Source organism: Larimichthys crocea, chromosome XVI, assembly GCF_000972845.2.
Source record: "Larimichthys crocea isolate SSNF chromosome XVI, L_crocea_2.0, whole genome shotgun sequence".
NCBI classification, from domain to species: domain Eukaryota; kingdom Metazoa; phylum Chordata; class Actinopteri; family Sciaenidae; genus Larimichthys; species Larimichthys crocea.
The window spans coordinates 12,046,402-12,064,409 of NC_040026.1; the positions used below are offsets into that span (position 1 = coordinate 12,046,402).

At 43.1% G+C, this 18,008-nt stretch overlaps 2 protein-coding genes across 4 annotated transcripts; one reads left to right on the plus strand and one right to left on the minus strand.

Annotated features, from left to right (window-relative positions):
- Positions 1–34: 34 nt before the first annotated feature.
- On the plus strand, positions 35–6,568 carry chadlb (chondroadherin-like b). The gene is made up of 11 exons (XM_027289173.1): positions 35–150; positions 2,278–2,442; positions 2,539–2,733; positions 2,910–3,065; positions 3,201–3,346; positions 3,708–3,989; positions 4,091–4,310; positions 4,542–4,815; positions 4,892–5,301; positions 5,453–5,619; positions 5,784–6,568. Exons 2-11 carry the CDS (start codon positions 2,278–2,280, stop codon positions 6,082–6,084), a joined length of 2,316 nt encoding a protein of 771 aa, XP_027144974.1. The 5' UTR covers positions 35–150; the 3' UTR covers positions 6,085–6,568.
- l3mbtl2 (L3MBTL histone methyl-lysine binding protein 2) lies at positions 6,470–17,548 on the minus strand. 3 transcript variants are annotated; one of them, XM_027289172.1, is made up of 18 exons: positions 17,526–17,548; positions 16,100–16,529; positions 15,852–15,963; positions 15,624–15,757; positions 11,567–11,642; positions 11,393–11,472; positions 10,924–11,041; positions 10,105–10,239; positions 9,896–9,984; positions 9,514–9,760; positions 9,258–9,328; positions 9,077–9,181; positions 8,806–8,953; positions 8,533–8,615; positions 8,170–8,404; positions 7,933–7,998; positions 7,665–7,829; positions 6,470–7,577 (listed from the first exon to the last, which is right to left on the minus strand). In XM_027289172.1, exons 2-18 carry the CDS (start codon positions 16,442–16,444, stop codon positions 7,243–7,245), a joined length of 2,544 nt encoding a protein of 847 aa, XP_027144973.1. In that variant the 5' UTR covers positions 16,445–16,529; positions 17,526–17,548; the 3' UTR covers positions 6,470–7,242. The 3 variants fall into 3 exon arrangements, with proteins under 3 accessions (XP_027144973.1, XP_010729058.3, XP_019125069.2); XM_010730756.3 differs by lacking the exon at positions 17,526–17,548 and adding an exon at positions 17,144–17,517; XM_019269524.2 differs by lacking the exons at positions 15,624–15,757; positions 15,852–15,963; positions 16,100–16,529; positions 17,526–17,548 and adding an exon at positions 13,845–14,415.
- Positions 17,549–18,008: the final 460 nt, after the last annotated feature.

Here is an 18,008-nt window from a genome sequence, read left to right on the forward strand (position 1 = left end):
AGGGGTGGGTGGGGGGAGTGTCAGTGAATGAAGGGATAAACGGAGTTTGTTTTGGATGGGGGACAGCCAGGGGAAGAGGTAGCAGAGACTGTGAGAGAGTCAGCGGCCACTCAACGACCAGCACCTGGACGGAACCACGACGGAACCACGGTGAGTCTGTGCGTAAAATGGATCCGTTACAGACTGTAAATAGGCAAATGTCAGGATTTCCAACACGTACATTTATTGGAATAGTTTTAAAGATGATGACAGATGAACACAGGAAAAATAAATAAATATTAGATTAATACACAAATTGCTCAATTATCCACTCGTAGACACACTTTGGTTTATTTTGCGCATTTATCGTTACAAGTAAAATATTTTTCACACTTTTTAGTAAACTGAAGACGGTATTATGTAGTGTCATTAAATTTATCAAATACAAATAGCTACTATTTTTCAGAATTAAATTATATTTCAGGCTTTAATCATTTTCTAAACTTTATTTAAACAACATCCCTGTTTACGCACAAGACAGCTTTAAAGTAGTTTAGAAAATGGTTCTGGTAAAAGCATTTAGAGCCGATGGAGAGTGGTTTTCTCACCGTCCCTGGCCAGGGGACGCATTTTTCCAGGGATAAACGCACTTTGGCACAACACCGGCAGAGAAAGACACTGTGCGTCTTTGTGCGCGGCCGGCGCGCAGCTTCCCTGCGGTCGGCACTGTTGATCCCCGGGGGGACGCGGACAAACAGTCCGGCCGGAGGAAATTCCTCCGTCTCTAGTTTCTTGGCCCTTCTCTACTCAGGGGGTCTAAACGTGGTATGATGATAATGATCAAGTTTTTTTTTTAATGTAGTGTATAGTCAACTTGACTACGTTACATTAATCAAATATACATTTATGATTACTTATATTTTTTTACTTTCTGGTTTGTACAGTCATTGGTCTCCGTCAGGTTCGTGTCTGACAGGGTTTGCTGCACCAGGTTTGATAGAAAGGTTTAGGCATGGCACCATTTCATTTCAGTGTGGAGCCGTCAAGCTTTTCATGTCCATTCCTGCGGATCAAGACTGTTGATCCGACATGGGAATGTGGTTTTAAGGCATTCCTGTGAAGACTAGGGCTGCCCAATCTGACCAAAATGACACTAATCCCCAAAATTACAGTATGATGGAGAAGTTGGGCTTTAGTGAGGCAATGTAACACAATGTGACACAAAGAACTGAGTTAAATATTGTGATAACTACATCTTGTAAAATACTGTATATCATGTAGCTGCTGTATCACAGGCACTCTGGACTGTGTCTCTGGAAGGATGGCCTCTGATTGTTTCTGACCTTGGCCTCCTCTTGATTTTAGCAGCACAGGTTGACATTCTTCCTGCTGTTTACACCAATTTTATGAGGGGGTGAAAGAAGTACTCAGATTCTGTTTGAATTTTTTGCATGTGAAGCACTTTTGGCTGCATGTTTGCATGAAAGATGTTATACAAATAAATAAAGTTTGAGTTTTAGTCTAGCAGTGTTATCATCTAAATGTTCCAAAGTAAATGTACTTACCACTGCTGGACATGGAGTTAGTTTGAACTGTTTGTAGTTTGAATTTTTGTAATTGTAATTTTTGGATGTTTGGTGGAACCGCAAACAAACTACAAACTGCTTTTTTGTAAGGGTTACAATCAGGTTCATTCTTTAACAATTTACTGTATTTCATAAGCTTGTTAAGTGTTTATTTCTATTAAGTATCAATCTCATAAGTAACTATACAGTAGCTGTCAAATACGGGCAGTGGTGTAAAAGGTACAGCAGTAAATCGAACAATTAAAATAAAGTGCAAGTACTTCAAGTCCATTTACACAGTTACTTCAGTACAATTTTCCACCCAGCTATATGTAAAACAGTGACTCTGAGCCAGAGAAAGGAGGTCTGGGGTCCTGGCACATGGCCCACCTGCCCTATAGTATTAGACTAATGTAAGATTTTTAAGGTTTAATAACAGGTTTATACAAAAAATAACCAGAAAAAGACATTTCATGCTCAAACAGTTTCCACAGTTTCATGTGTGAAACACTGTACAGCACTTTGCAGAGAGCAGAAGTCTGAATGGTGAATGATGCTGATTCAGTGTTTCCTCTGTAGACACTGCCATGGCCAAATAGGTTAACTGAGTGAGTGGGTGAATGATTGAATGAGTGAATGAAGGGCCAAGAGACTGATCTGGTAAAGACTATTAACCATGAATTATTACTACATATAATAGTGCGAATGTAGTAAATGTTATTTTCCCTCTCAGATGTACTCCCAGCTCTGTCCCAACTCCCTCTGGGTCCTGCTGCTCCTCTGCATCCCTGCTGCACACGCAGCAAAATGTCCACAGCAGTGCATCTGTGATCAGATCCAGCTCACTGTGTCCTGCGTCAACAAGAACCTGACTGAAGTCCCCCCCACTATTGATGAGGTCTCTTTATTCATACATGTTTAACCATGTTTCCGGGGTATATTTAGTGCCCATTTTGTTCCATCTAATATGCTTTTAACATCCCTTTCTTCGTAGATCACAGTGAAATTAGATCTACGAGGCAATGACATCCAGGAACTTCCCACCGGGGCTTTCAGACATACTCCCTACCTGACTCACCTGTCGCTGCAGCGCTGTAACATCCGCAGGGTGAAGGAGGGGGCTTTCCGCAGCCTCGGCCGCCTGGTCTTCCTTAACCTGGCCAACAATAACATTGATATCCTCTACCAGGTCATCACACATACACACAAATCCCATTCTCACAACCATTATTCATCCCACCATCAGCATGAGTTTTAATTCTCCAGTCACCTCGTTAATAAAAACAAACCCAATCCCCCTACATACACACGTTCAGTGCAGCAGAGTATAAACCTCTTGTCCTCCTTTGTGTTTTGTGAGTCCAGGAGTCATTCGACGGTCTGTCCTCGCTGAAGCAGCTTATGATCGACCGTAACCGCGTGGAAGAGATCCAGCCTGGAGCTTTCTCTCAGCTCGGCTTCCTCAACCTGCTCTCCCTTACACACAACCAGCTGGTCTACATCCCTAACATGGCCTTCCAGGTACACACACACACACACACACACACACACACACACACACACACACACACACACACACAACCATCTACACAAAGCACCTCAAACTGAAAATATGGTAAAGAAATGTGAAAGTGTCTCTCTGACCTCTCCTTTCAGGGCCTGCAGAACATTAAATGGCTTCGTCTTAGTCACAACTCTCTGAACTACCTGGACACTGAGGCCTTCGCTGGTCTGTTCACACTCACCCGTCTCAGTCTGGACCACAATGAGCTGCAGTTCTTCCCCTCTGAGACCATGACCAGGTAGACCACTGGACATATGACACTATACATGGCAGTGGTCATGAAAATACAAGTAAAAAATTTGAATGAAAAAAGAAATTCCCCTTGAGGGATCAATAAAGAACCGCAAATGTGAGCATCATGGAGACACCAGTGCCAAAGTCTGTAGGATTCATAGGGACAGTAATGTATGTAACACATTTAACTGATAGTTGTTGAGATATCTAAGCCTGGAGGCTAAAACTGGGTAATCACACAGTTGCCTGGTGTCTTGGAGGGGAAAAAACCTGCAAACATAAGACCTGAATGCTCACATATTTGAGTAATGAACCTCAAATCTTTTCCATCCTAATTTTCCGCACTTCTCCTTCTCGGTACCCAGAATGCCAGAGGTGACTCGTCTCGATCTGAGCTACAACCCAATGACTTACCTCGGAGAGGACGTGGTGTCCATGTCCAAACTGACCCACCTCTACCTGGACCACATGTCGCTGCAGGACCTGGCCAACACAGCTGTGTCAAAATCCCCCAACCTCATCCACCTGGACATCAGCCACAACCAGCTGCGTGTCATTCAGCCCTTCTCTGAAGGTACACCCAACCTGGCACGCATCAACCTAGGTGGGAACCCCATCTACTGCAACTGTTACCTGCGCCCACTCAGGTAGAGCAAACCTTTTGATGACTGACATCTAGGCCATAGTACTTTAACTCCTGTCAACCAAAAGCTACCAATCTCTAATCTTTGTTTGACCGCACCTACAGGGAATGGGCGATCAGTAGAAAGGTGAAGCTGATGGGGACATGTGGAGGACCAGGCCATCTGTCAGGAGAGAACCTGGAGGCCGTTTACCCTACTGAGCTGCGCTGTCAGAGCCAGGAGGCCATGCTGAAGGCGGAGTTCGAGGAAGCAAACAGGATCACGCCACCACCCACTGAAGAGCCAGAGAACAAGGTCAAGTGTCCTGCCAACTGTGCCTGTGAGGTGAGTAGGTCTGATTACAGAAGACAGAAGACAGATTGTGGATTTTCTTTTGTTGTGTGCTGGCCCGTTTCTTCACTTTATTCACAAAATGTTATGTAGTTCATCTTCAGATTTAACCGATTTGTAAATGCAAATAATTCATATGTAATTGCAGGAGAGCTAAATTTGTGTGTGTTCAGAAGAATATGATTTATGTCTGTACTGTGTGCATCATTGTCCGTCTGTCTTCAGGCTGAGACTCACCACTCCTCGTGCGAGAACCGCGGTCACACCAAAATTCCTCGGGGCTTCGCTCCCACCACTCGTCTCCTCGACCTGCGCGGTAACCACTTCCACTACGTCCCTAGCAACAGCTTCCCTGGTGTTAGCCAGGTGGTGTCCCTACATCTGCAGCGCTGCAAGATCGTGGAGGTGGAGGACGGTGCCTTCAGTGGAATGAAGGGACTGATTTACCTGTACCTGTCAGAGAATGACCTCACTTCCCTCAGCCCTAACGTCTTCAAAGGTCTGTAAAAGAGGCCTCTGTTGTATTATTCTGACTCGTGTCTTAATACTCAAGTTTCTATCTTCTAAATCCACAGGTCTCCCTCAGCTGACTTACCTCCACCTGGAGAAGAACCGCTTCACCGGTTTCCCCATTGGGGCCTTCAAACTGGTGCCCCTGCTGGCACTTCACTTGGAAAACAACTCCATCACCAAGCTGGAGCCAGGATTGTTGACAGGAGCTGAGGGGCTCAGAGCCCTCTACCTCACGGGGAACGCCATCAATCATGTGTCACCCAGGGCTCTGGACCAGGCCACTGACCTCGATACACTCCATCTAGGAGGAAACAAGTTGAAGGAGGTGCCCACTGAAGCGTTGAGCAGGGCGGGGAACCTCAGAGACCTGCGGCTGTCTGGGAATTCAATTCGCTGGGTGGGGCCAAATGCTTTTCAACCAGTAGCAGGGTCACTAAAGGAGCTGTATCTGGATAACATGGGACTGGAGAAGGTTAGCCGGCTCTACATTTGATCTACTAATCAAACCAACAACAGTATAGACATTTCTCTTCACACCTCCCCCTCTTTTCTTTCTCTAATTTGCCCGTTTAATCCAAATCAAGCACTAAAGAGCTTTTTTCTGATGTGATCTCTCGTACTAGATGTCACAGAACTCCCTGGCAGGTCTGGGTCCAGGGTTGAGGAGTCTCTTCTTGGAAGGCAACCAGCTGGAGGAGGTGCCCAACTTCCACCCTCTCACTTCTTTGGAAGTCATCAACCTGGCCGAGAACCCTCTGATGTGTGACTGCCCTCTGCTGCCACTGCGCTTGTAAGACAGTTACAGCAGCATGTGTAGTCAGAAATAAGTTTGTTAAGCTTCTTAAAACTTTTTATACACCCAACAACACATTTAGAAACTTAAAAACTTTTAACACAAGTTCTCCATCAATACTTATTGTCTGTCTAAGAATTAGCTCTTTCCTCTTCGTCTAGGTGGATTGAGAAAGTCAACCTGAAGGTACGAGCTACCTGTGCCAATCCCCCTGAGCTGAGGGGTCGCAAGGTCAAGGACGTCAATGTCTTCAAATCCTGTCCTGGGGGCGAGAGCCTCCCCGCTGCCCCAACAGTCACCCCAAGGCCCGCCAAAGCACCTAAGGCAACCAAACCCAAACCGATGGCCCTCAACGGCCTTCAGCAAATCAAAATGTACAAAGCCAAATCCAAACTTCGCAATAGTCCCAACACGAAACCAGCAACAGCCAAGAAAAACACCAACAGACGCAATATGGCCTGAACCTGCTGCCTTCTGTACTGATGTGTTGAGACCACAGCTTACGGTAAACTGGTAACTGTTTTTGAGGTTAAACCATGAACTGTAACCTCCCTCCAGTCAGTTTTTACTTTGCCGTCTAATCGATAGTGTTGAAAATCATCATCAGTGGAACCTACACAGAGCACAGAGGCTGTTTGTCAGCTCTGCCGTGCTTCACATTCGCAGCATTAGAAACACATTCCCAGCTCGTCAAGCTCCTTGAGCTGCTCTGCTGAACTGTTAAAGTGAATGTCATTAGCTTAGCTCAGAAATGATGCAGTGTTTGGCTTTATGCTAGTTACCCTTAACCACTACAACACAAATGGAGAATGTACCCGTCATGTTCGTAGATAGTCTGAGACAAGGCTCAAATCACAAAGTTCGTTTTATCAATGGTTTCATGTTCACGGAAAAAAAAGAATACATCTGAACAGAAAACAGGAAAACAATAAAACATTACAACAAATATCTGTCTGCTATGTGAACTGAGCAAACCCACATTCATACTTACAGGTGTGATGTTAAACTCAATTAAAAGTTGAAAACAATCACAAATATGCTTATGTAGTGGAACTCAGACATGGAGAAAGTGAAGTAGTTTTGCTACATTAGTCTTTGTAGTCATGATTTTAAATGTATATTTTATAAAGTTATACCTTTTTTTAATACTATTTATGGTCAGTGTTTTTAAAGCAACACCTATTCAAGTATTTATATTCTATTATTACTTTTCTATAGTGTAGTTTTTATTGCTAGTGGCGGACTCTAAGTCCAAGAGATTCACAGCAAACATGCGTGCACGCAATCCAGCGTTAGTTTGTAATTCCATCACAGTGACATCAGCCTCACTGTCTCCCACAGCCAGATCAGCTAAATTAAAAACAGCATTTGTTGTTTGGTTACCCCCCAAAATTTGGGACCTACACTGTTAGCAGGTCTGAAACCTCAAGGATCATAACTTTAAACCACCAGAGATTGAATGTGTGTACCAGCTTTCCCTACAGTTTTTTTATGTGCTCTTAATATCTTAGCACACATTTGTGTGTCATTTTTTTTCAGTCCTTATTTTCTCCATCACTGTCTTTTTGCTCATCCACCTTTTCTGTAGTTCTCTTCATTCTTATAGCAGACATACTCGTCTCATCTCTCCTTTCCTGCAGCCTCTCCTCTTGAAATTTCGTCCATGGCGCCATCATCTCCTTGACTCCCCTCCTCTTGTTCCAGCTTCTCTACGCCACTACTTTTTTTGTCAGTAAAGCTCTCCTCCAAAGATACCGACTCTCCACTTCCTCCTGCTACAGTCTCGCTCTTCTTTGTCTTTTTCTCCGCTACATGTTCCTGATGTAGTCTCGACTTTCTCTCCTCCCCTGCCTCCTCCTGTTTGATTATACCCAGAGAGGCTGGTCGAGGGCTGTCTGGAGGATCAATGGGGGTCTCCATCTCCACCTCCTCCACTTTCACCTGCACTGCAAAGACTACAGAGACAGAATTAAGTCAGCAAATGACCAAAACTGTCTCATGAAAATGAGAAAAACGTGAACATGCTGAGTTTGTTCACTTACTCTCCTGCTCCTCTGGCTCAGTCTTAGGCTGGATGAGAGGCACTTTTGGTGGTTGAGAGGGGCCTTCAGTCGCTGGAGGACCATCTTTGTTGATGACCTCAGGCTGTTGACCAGCATCAACTTCACCATGCTCCTGAGAGAGCCTCTTCTTTGCTCCCCTTTTTTCTACAGAAAGCAAAAACAAGGTGAGAGAATAGTTCTGTATCCGTCAGATATTAAGAAGATGTGATGGCTGATTTGGTCCATATACATCTGAGTCAGAACTTACTCTTTTTCCCATATATAAAGTGCTTTGTTTTTTTGTTCTGTGCCACCTGGTGTTCGATTAAATCAACTGGAAAACAGAAGGAGACACTTTTAGAGACACTAGTCGCTCCGCTGTGCATTTACAGAGGTTACAAAGGTAAACTTGTGACATTTTCTAACTCATTTGGTCTTTAAATTCTACCAATAGTCCAAATTACAGTTTAGTCTAGGAGGTATTGCTATTAAATGAGGTGTTTACAAAGTCCAGGAGGTGGCTGGAGCTGGTAGCCCACGAGGTCGCACCAGCCAACGGGGTAGATGTCTGGCGACTGGTGGTCGATCCACTGGTCAAACTCATCCTCCCAGCCGTCAAAGTGGATGAGGAGCAGACGGCCCGCGCACTGCTTCACGGTGGCCACGCACACCAGTCGTGGCTCCATCAAATCCACCGCCTCCAGCTTCATGTTGGGGGAGAAGCCGGGTCCAGGGAAGTCCTGTATAAAGACAAAGAGAAAAGAAGAATTACAGGTGGTGACAAAGGCAAAACAAACCATGGGTATGATCACGTTCATTTGAGAGCGCAGCTCCAAATGCCACACCACGTTTAAACTTCCTGTCTTACAGTGTTGAACAGTCGTGCCGGAGCAGCTTGAGCTTTGGTCTCCTTCAGGTATTTGTCCCAGGTGAAGGTCTGAGAGTCATAACCTGCCAAGACAAAGAAACCAGCAAGTATTTTCATGAACAGTACACTGCTTGAGTTATGTTTCATATTCTTTTTGGCATATTTTGACAACAGCTTTCCAGAACAGGATACTAGTAAACTAGCACCCACAGAAAGGGTTGAAGTGCGAGCTAAAACAGAGACTGAATGAATAGTTTAATAATTATTATTTACCTTGTGGCACTGTGAGAGGGATGTTGTTCTTTTTACAGAAGTCTATAGGAAGTATGGCATGAGATGAAGCGTGGTAACAAAACCAGTCGGAGCCGTTGTTTGATATGGCACCGTCGATTCCCACTATCAGGTAGCCATCTAACAGAACCTGGAGGAGTCAGAGAGAAGAAACACAGAGAGTAAAACAGTGTGTTTAAGACAATGGATTATGATACATGACCAACCAATTGATTGACCAATAGATTAGACAAACACATCCAACCAGCCTTACCTTCTGTACAGTCGCCACACAGATATTTCCCAGGTTAAGAGGGTCGATGGCCTCCAGCTTCATTCCTTCTTCAAAGAAACCTCCTGCCGTGTAAACAAACCTGGGCTGCAGATCACAGCGGATGTCAAGAGTTGTGCTAAAGCAGTTTGACTGCTTTTGTTTGTTTTGATGTTTTACTTACCTTTTTAAAGAGCAGGGACAAACTGTCAGAGTTACCCTTCAAGCCACCGGCTGCAGCTTCTGCACCTTTTACTGTAAATAAAAAAGAATAAAAGTTCAAATCTTTAGTTCAAGACAAGAGAAGAAACTGACTTTTCTCATCCACCAGGACTGTGTGTTTGGCAGCCTGTCCCCCCTTATATCATTTCTTTTGTGGGTTACTGACGACATTGTGCGCTTTCAATCCTATGCATGAACAAACTAAATCCCAGACCTACCAGGCGCTTTAATGGCGTGACCCACTTTGCTGGACCAGCCTACCGGGTGCAACAGGGGACTCCATATGTGGCACCAGAAATCAGAGATGGTGTTTTCGGGGGCGTCGCTTTGGTCTATGTACACCAGCCGCAGACGGCCACCAACAATGGAGTCTATGGTGGCCACACGGGTCCGGCTCACATGCTTGGGATCCACCACCTCCACACGCATACCTATTTTGAAAGAGGTTTTCATGTTTTCTGCCATCTAGGAGCAAGTGGACAAGAGATGCTGATTAAATCAGTGAAATTAAACCATTCACTTCATTTGAATTTATTACACTCTTAACATGGGTTATCGTTTGTAAGCCTAATCATTGTGTCAGGCAGCATCCAGCTTTACCTTCAGGTAGAAGTCAACAGGTAGCGTGTTAGCCCCCACTAGCTTTTTCATCAAATACTCTTTCCAGTCTGGGATGTTCTGCTTCACATCTATGGACACACAATTTGTCACATTAGAACATTACGAACATGTAATTCTTTATTTCTTAGTGTCACCACGGTCATGCATTTCTGTGTTTGCGTGGCAGTGGTTCATGTCTGAGTCCTCACCTTGAGGTGGCACCAGCAGCTTGCTCGTCATGGCGCACCATCCAATCGGGTTTAGCTCTCCCGAAACGAGGCTGCACCAGAAGTCATGGCTGCTGTCATGCTCGAAGCCTTCATATCTCAACAGCGCTTTGTATCCTAAAGACAAGTAATGAAAAGAAGGAAAAGAGTTAGGATTCTATGGATGCCACTGCATTGCCAAAGATAGATATTGGGTTGTTGAGCATAAATATGAAGTCATTTATGATCATGGATTAACTGGACATTTGATTAATATTACACTGGTTATTTATGGGAAATGCTATAAACATGCGTTTTTGTTTTTAATCTCAGCATGATCTAATGGTGACAATGGTGGTTAGTACTTCTGTCTGTACAATACTTTGGAACAGAACTTGACAACTGCTGGCCACGCTACACTAAAATGATTTTCTTCTATTGGTAAGAACATTTCATGACATGTAGTAATAGCTGTGGCCTATAGGGGATGCCAAACTGCTTCATCCATTTAGTTTGATGTTTAAGGTGATTTTCATTCATCATGTATGCTTGAGGTCTCACGAATGTTTGGAAAAGACTTCCTTCTGCATAAAATATTTGCAAAGTGAAGTTGTTAAGTATTTTAAAATCTAATTTAAAATCTCTGGCAGCCTTCACTGGTGCACAGCAATATATCTTAGCACATCACATGTGGAGCCGTGCTATAATGTGAAACCATTGGCAGGAATGTCTATTGCATCATCTAGCAGCAATGCTGTGACCTGTGACCTGCTCAGAAAAGGTGTGATTAAAATAAACACTGACAGACAGACGTACACACACCTGCAACCTGGATGACAGTAGCGATCCAGTAGACTTTGCTGGGCAGGACTGCGTTTGTGTTCAGGACCTCCACCTTCATCCCTACGGTGACGTCATCCCACTGGTCACATAGGGGAACCTGCAGGTGGGAGGTCAGACGTTACATTACAGGTCATCAGTGTTTCATGTGCTCCACATTCATACATAAAGTTTATTCCTGCACTGCTGCAAATCCTGATTTTTACTGAATGAATTATCATTTTTTTAAATTTCTGCTGACTTCATATCAAACTGTTGCTTAGCTACTGACAAATGTGTCACCTCACATTCATGCTGCAGAAGAAGTTTTTCATGCTGCTTGTTTAAAAGGCTCTTTGCGCGTCCAATAAACTTTTACGTAAGCTCGCATGACAATATTAGAGACCAAAAACATTTATTACCCATAAATGAAAATATTGTTTTTAACCACACTTCAGCAAATCTGACTCACATGTCTGAAGCAGGACACGGACACAGCCAGAGATGTTGTCTTCTCCAAGTATGCACCCCACTCAAAACCTGCAACAGATGCTACAGAGTGGAAAGAAACGATTAATCATACAGCTGAATTATGATTATGTGAAATATTTTGATTTCCCTGTGTGTGTGTATTCAGTATCCTCACCATCCAATCCTGTCAAGGCCGGAGGAGCTTTGTTCACTTTGCTCAACACTGTGGCTTTTTTTGACGGGGGCTTTCCCTGGAGAGAGAAACACAAAGAAAGATTGTACAAAGCCGTCTCATCGTCCTCATTTTTGTGGCCATGTTACGGCTTAGAGCAAGTTTTAAAACATTCAGCCATATGACTAATATTTATTAAACTGTTGGTATGCACACCTGTTCAGCAGCCTCATCACTCAGACTCCTACAGCTGCTGGTGAAAACCGTTATCACCTGTTCTGGCCCGGTCCAAATGAAAATACTTTCTGGCATAAGATCTACACAGAATTAGTGATGATGTTTGGGCGAAAATTGCTTCCAACTGGGATGAACTACTGTTTGACTTTCTACATTTAATATCTATGAATATTCAAAGAGTCAACAAACAGTTGGTATGTACTGCAAGGAAACTGGAAGGAAAGTCATGAGTGAAGGTGAAAACTTTTGATAATTTTTGCTTATTTTTTTTTCCAATATGAAAAGAGAGGACTGTGTGTCTGTGGTCAAAAGCTCTGACTTACAGTTGGCTCGGTGTTCATCGGTGAACAGCATTTAATGAAAGTTAAATAAGGACTGGTAGTATTTAAAATCCGTACAATAGATAAGGCTTGTCTGAAATCTCTTTGGCAGGCATCCTCTCTTCCTCCAGACACCCACAGCACAAGTTGATGTCTATTGACTTCCGTGGGTTACTAAGCGCTCTCCTTGTCTCTTCTCTGCCCGACCGGCGCTTTAGCAGCCTTTCCCTTTGGCGGACTGATACCTCTGTACTACTGTTGTCAAGAGTGTGCTGGGTGGTCTTCAGAGCACAGAGGCGGTCAAATTGAAAACAAACAGGACAGCTTCAGGCTTTAGATTATCAGGCTTCCGGGCCCAGTGGTGGGCTATCAGGCTTCAGGGCCACGAGCCAGCGCTCCAGTACTTCTGTCAGTTTCATTGGCAGAGTATGAAAACGGACTGTTTTCTTCTTGACTTTAACCCTTGTACCCAGGAGCAATGCAATAACGGCCTCCCTTTAGTCTTTGCCTGTCTTGTCTCAAACTCCATCTTTCACTGTCTCTACCAGTGTGTCTGTTGAACTCAAGCCAACCAACCCTGTGACATTCCAGGTAGTAGTGGTTTTAGTACTTTCTTGCCATAAAAACACAACTAGAGCTTTGCTTTTTGTTTCACACGTTTACATTTGGCGTGTTTGATGTTAAGTGTTGGTTAGAGTGATTGTACATTTAGCAAATCATCTTAACAAGGTGGCTATTGAGACTCAAAAAAATCCACATTTACCAAGCAGTGGAAGGCTTTATTAACATAATAAAATCTATCAGACACTTTTATACCCCCTTTTCATACTTCACACAACACCGTACTGCTTTTTAGCACAAGTATTGTTTGTTTCTATGCAAAATGTTATGGAGCGGACACTTCTGATCTGGGTTAGGTTCATATGTGGGTATGTACATTTATGAATGTTTGAATATGCATATTTATTTTATATATTTAATTTTATGTATTTAATTTGGTGTGGATATTTTGTTTTATTTGCTTCTAACTTTAATTGAATTATAATGTGTACAAATGTTGTCTACAGCTGGATAAAGAAAAAAAAAGGTATACTATATTGTACCCTGTGACAAAAACTAAAATAAATAAATAAATGGCTTCATATCCACAGAGAGACATGCAAAACTTAACTATATTACATAACCATTATATATAATATAATAAATTATAATATAATATAATATAATATAATATAATATTGACTATGGCTGAAACTAAGGATTGTTCATTCTTGATTAATCTACCAATTACCTTCTCAATTGATCAATTTATTGCCTGGACTATGACAAAACATGTAATGTCATCATCATCAGTTTTAAAATTGATTTCTTTGTCTGTCCAACAGTCCAAAACCCTTTAAAATTGATTTCTTTGTCTGTCCAACAGTCCAAAACCCATATTTACACCCAGTTTACAGCTAATATTAGAAGTCAAATCCAGTGAATGTTGTCAACTTTGCTTATAAAATTTTAATTTTAGTTAATTAAATAACCAATTAACTCTAGTTTCAAAGCTGCTTGATTTTATAATCCTGGTATAAAAACTGTTAGTCAATGACAAATAGAGAAAATCTACAAAACTACAAAGCGATATCATGAAGCTTGTTGCAACACGTTTTTAACTAAATGTAAGGTGTTCTCCTCCTCCAAGTTCCACCGTGGTTGCTTTGTGCTCCATGACTCACCAGGTGATCCAGGTGACCGACACAGGCGGTGGGGTCACCTGTCTCAGAGGTGTGGGCCTGTCTGAACCGGGCGGGGATGGCGGTGGTCCTGAGGATCCGGCCACGGCGTGAAGGCTGATGCGGGCTTGTGTGGTAGTCGTCCGGCTGAAAGTGTTTCTGGCAGACGAACAGCTTGCCGACAACGTGGAGCGGAGTGTTTACATCCATGTTCAGAGCGCACAGCCATTGCCTCAGTCTCTCCGGGTCAGCGAGAGGAAAGCGATGAAAGGCGAGCTTTGGACGTTTGGTGTTCGAGCAGGCGTCCACGCAACACTTGAGGACCATTTGGTTTTTAATGTGCGGTGAACGAATGCGTGAAAAGGGTCAGACACGCCCGCAGACAGCCTGTCCTCAGGTCGGTGCAACGATTTCAAGTCCAGCGCGGTCTGCTGCTGCTTCTTCTTCTCTGCTCCTTCTTCTTCCCCCTTTTTCTGCAACGCACCTGGCTGACATCTTTTTGGCGAAATACTGCCACCATTTGTTCGTAAATATAATTAGTGGTAATATAAATACAAAACAAAACTAAATTAAAGTGTTTACCAAAGATAATAGTTATGTAGGGTTGGATTTTTTTCGGTAAAAGAAATGTAATTTGGTGCAGGCCTTAAAATCTGAGCTTAAGATACATGGCAGACATTTTAATAATCATCTTCAGTTATTTTTAAAGCCAATGTGATGCTGACAGAAAGTGTGGAGTGAGGCAAACTGTATATTAATTCAGTTTAATAACTGGGGGACCCTGAACAGCACCCACATGATGAGGTCAAGTGCACCTACAGATCACATGAAAACTCTGTTTAACACAGTAAATGACCAATGGAGCAACAAAAACCACAAAGAGGGCTCCACCCTGGTGTTTTTCAGTACCGAAACAAGAAGTGGTGACCCACATCCCCTTAAGTCTTGACAATATGGCTTTCACATTGTTTTTATTTCCTTTATCATAAATGTAGTCCATTAATCCTGTCGAGCAGGGTGGGAAATCAGCACCAGCCACCAACCAAAATGCCGGTGAAATATGAAAGTTGTTGGTAGATTTGATTTGCTATTGAGTGACAGGTAGACGCTCACATTTCCCACACTGCTGTCTAGTAAAATTCAGTCTGGAGGCTGCTTCCCAGAGCAAACGTCTCAAATACTCCAATCTGGCTGTGCAGAACTACCTGATATAAGACGGATGGCACTACAGACTACACTCTGAGAGGAACAGGAACAAAGTGTCAGTAGCGCTAGAAGTGAAGAGGACAGTGAAGGAGCTTCAAGGGGCAGCCTTCGTTTGTGTCTCAAGAGGAAGGACAAGAGTTGGGAAATGGATAAAGACCAGGGAGGTGTAAGAAAGACAGCTCTGTCACTGCTTCTCCTTAAAGTGATACCCAAGTACTGACTGTGTCAATGATCTGCAAGCAGCAGTGGAGATGCAGCAAACAATGCCTAACACCTTTCTGTATGATAAATCATTCAAGAAGCCATGGAACTAGAAAACAACACTAACCCTGGATACTAACTTTGTCGCCACCCCAATTGACTGTTAATTACAGCATTATTATGTGGTGCAGCAGAGAGAACAGACTGAACAACACACACAAAGCACATCATAGGCAGAGAACTTCTTGATGTGCATTATGTAAAAGTGTGCAAACTTTTTACATTTGGGTGAAAAATAAATCTCCGCTTCAAAACAAGTGAGCTTAAAGACTGTAAAATGGTGACTACAAACATCAGCAGATGTTGTATCCTCACCTGCAGACGGGCCAGTATGGAGGACTTCTTGGAGTTAGATGAGTAGGAACGTGAGCAGGATAAACTGCAGAAACGCTTGGTCTTTGAAAAGAAGGTGCTGAAGGTGCCGCTGGTGCCACACATCTCACACACGACTGTAAAAGATAAACAAATGAATACATCGCAAATACATTTTGACCCCTAACAATGTTAAAAGTCTCCCGTGCTGTTGCTCCCGTGCTTCCTCACCTGGTCGATCATCTCTGTTTTTTTCCCCCGGCTTCACCCCTCCTCTTGCTGGATCACCTCCTCCATCAGTGCCTCCATCAAACTGATTGGGTGCTGGTTTACTTTGATCTGTCTGTGAAGAAAAAAAATGGTAAAAAAGAAAGCACGAATGCGTCTCTGGTTCATGTAAACACTCAACAGGGTTGTGTAAATCTCTCAGAATGACTGTTCGTCTTGACCTTTCCATGATAATAACCGCTCACACTTACAGTACACTCTCTTGGTTCGGCTGTAATGCCTCGCCGCTGGATAGCAGGCAGGCACTTACAGCAGCCCACTCCGCTGCAGGATGAACAGTGCGGACGAACAAACACCGTAGGAGCAGCTCCCGGCCTCAGTTTCAGAGCGCACGAGGATGGTCTCGGCTCAAAGTACTCCTTGCCGAAATGCTCGCTGCAGAGGTGAGAGTTAGGTGTGGCGACCCACTGGGTGCGGGTGCGCTGGACCTGCTTCTCCCATTTGCGAAACTCATCATGGTCTTTGGGGAATTTAAACAGCGTCACACCATCTTCTGCAGTTTTGCCGCATCCGTAGGCCACGCAGTGGTAAGGCATCCTGTGTTCTGCTCAGCAGACAACCAGCAGAGTATAAAACAGGATCTACAGCCTCTCCATCCTTTTCTCTTTTGTTCTACGAGCTCTGCAGATCAAAGTAACGACTGTGGGTTACAACTAGCAGTGAGTTAATACAGTCTGTAAGATATCATTTTAGGTAACACAAATTTCTGGATACTAGGGAAGAGAAAAGTTGGTCATCAGGGGCAGACACAGGCAGAGCTGGATGATTTCATATGACATCCAAGCTATTTCTTAGTCTAAGGCCGGCTCTGTGCTTGGGACTGTTCTAGATAAACTTCTCAATATAACGGACAACATCTCCTACATGACCTCCTGAGGGAGCAGCGGAGCAGATTCAGTCAGACTCAGACTCCTGCACCTCCACTGTTAAAAGTCAGTCCTGGTCCCTGCCATCACACTTTATTTCTGTGCAGGAAGACACTCACTCTATGACAGCTGATTTTTGCTTTTGTATATATCATGTGCCTGTTTTTCCCCTTTGGGGAATCAACAGAGTGCTGCATGACTGAGATGAATAACGAACCTCCAGCTGCCAATCTACTGTATTCACATTAGAAGTAATCAGAATCTGTAAGCATCATCTGGAGATATTGTTCAATTAGTTTGCTACCAAGAGTTGCTTAGTTATGAATGGTGATATTTGATTTTGTCAACAACAATCAAACTTCTACAAACCAGAGCACTTGTGGAGCAAGTCAACAAACAGCAGCCATCATTATCAGACCTGACATGCTGAATAACTAACACTTTGACGTGAATGTAGCTGCTGATCTCAGAGCTGTGACTTATAAACAATCAGGTTTATATCAGCTGGTCAAAACATAAACAAAAGTGTAACCAGCTCACGTGCTGCTTCTGCACCCATGCTAATTGCTAACGGTGCTAATAGTTTGCCCATTTGTGACGCAGCGACTCGTTTGTTGTGACTTTAAGTGTCTGCTCACGGAAGCGAATAATATCTGGACGCTGTTTAAAATGTTTTTATAAGCGTAAAACTCTAGAAACACGTTGTTTTAACCATATCGTGGCCCCCCGGCACTGTATTGTGGTCCCCTACCTTTGACGTCAGCACAATTACTTTTTACGTATGGACAAGGCATTATGGGAGTTGAAGTTTTAGCGGAACTGTAAGGGAACAGTAAGATAGATAGATAGATAGATAGATAGATAGATAGATAGATAGATAGAAAAGCATACAAACATATGAAGAAAATAAATCTAGAAGATATAAATATATGTGCAATATGTTTTAAAATGAAAAGAGTTGTACAGTTTTAGGGATGTACAAAGTTTAAGTAGACTTAGTAATCCAATAGATGCCACAAAACTATTAACTATATTATAGTTAACTATAACTACTATTAACAAGACGGGGGACTAAGATGTTTCCTTTTTCAATTTAAATATTTAGAGAACAGCTATATCTGAATGAAGATTCGTTCTACGGTCATCCATCCAAGTTTCATACCCACTTTATGCCATTCACATTCAGTGTTTTGCCCCAGTGTATTTGAATATTTTTGCATACTAGAGTTCCTAA

What these genes read in the sequence shown, in the direction of transcription:
- l3mbtl2 (XM_027289172.1), bottom strand. Translation starts at nt 16,444, where the DNA reads ATGCCTTACCACTGCGTGGCCTACGGATGCGGCAAAACTGCAGAAGAT. An exon ending in TACTGTCATCCAGGTTGCAG is followed by an intron (nt 10,240 to 10,923) that starts GTGTGTGTACGT and finishes ACTTGTCTTTAG; the next exon opens with GATACAAAGCGCTGTTGAGA. An exon ending in CTTTATATATGGGAAAAAGA is followed by an intron (nt 7,830 to 7,932) that starts GTAAGTTCTGAC and finishes TGCTTTCTGTAG; the next exon opens with AAAAAAGGGGAGCAAAGAAG.
- chadlb (XM_027289173.1), top strand. Translation starts at nt 2,278, where the DNA reads ATGTACTCCCAGCTCTGTCCCAACTCCCTCTGGGTCCTGCTGCTCCTC. An exon ending in TCCCTAACATGGCCTTCCAG is followed by an intron (nt 3,066 to 3,200) that starts GTACACACACAC and finishes CTCTCCTTTCAG; the next exon opens with GGCCTGCAGAACATTAAATG. An exon ending in TGTTACCTGCGCCCACTCAG is followed by an intron (nt 3,990 to 4,090) that starts GTAGAGCAAACC and finishes CCGCACCTACAG; the next exon opens with GGAATGGGCGATCAGTAGAA.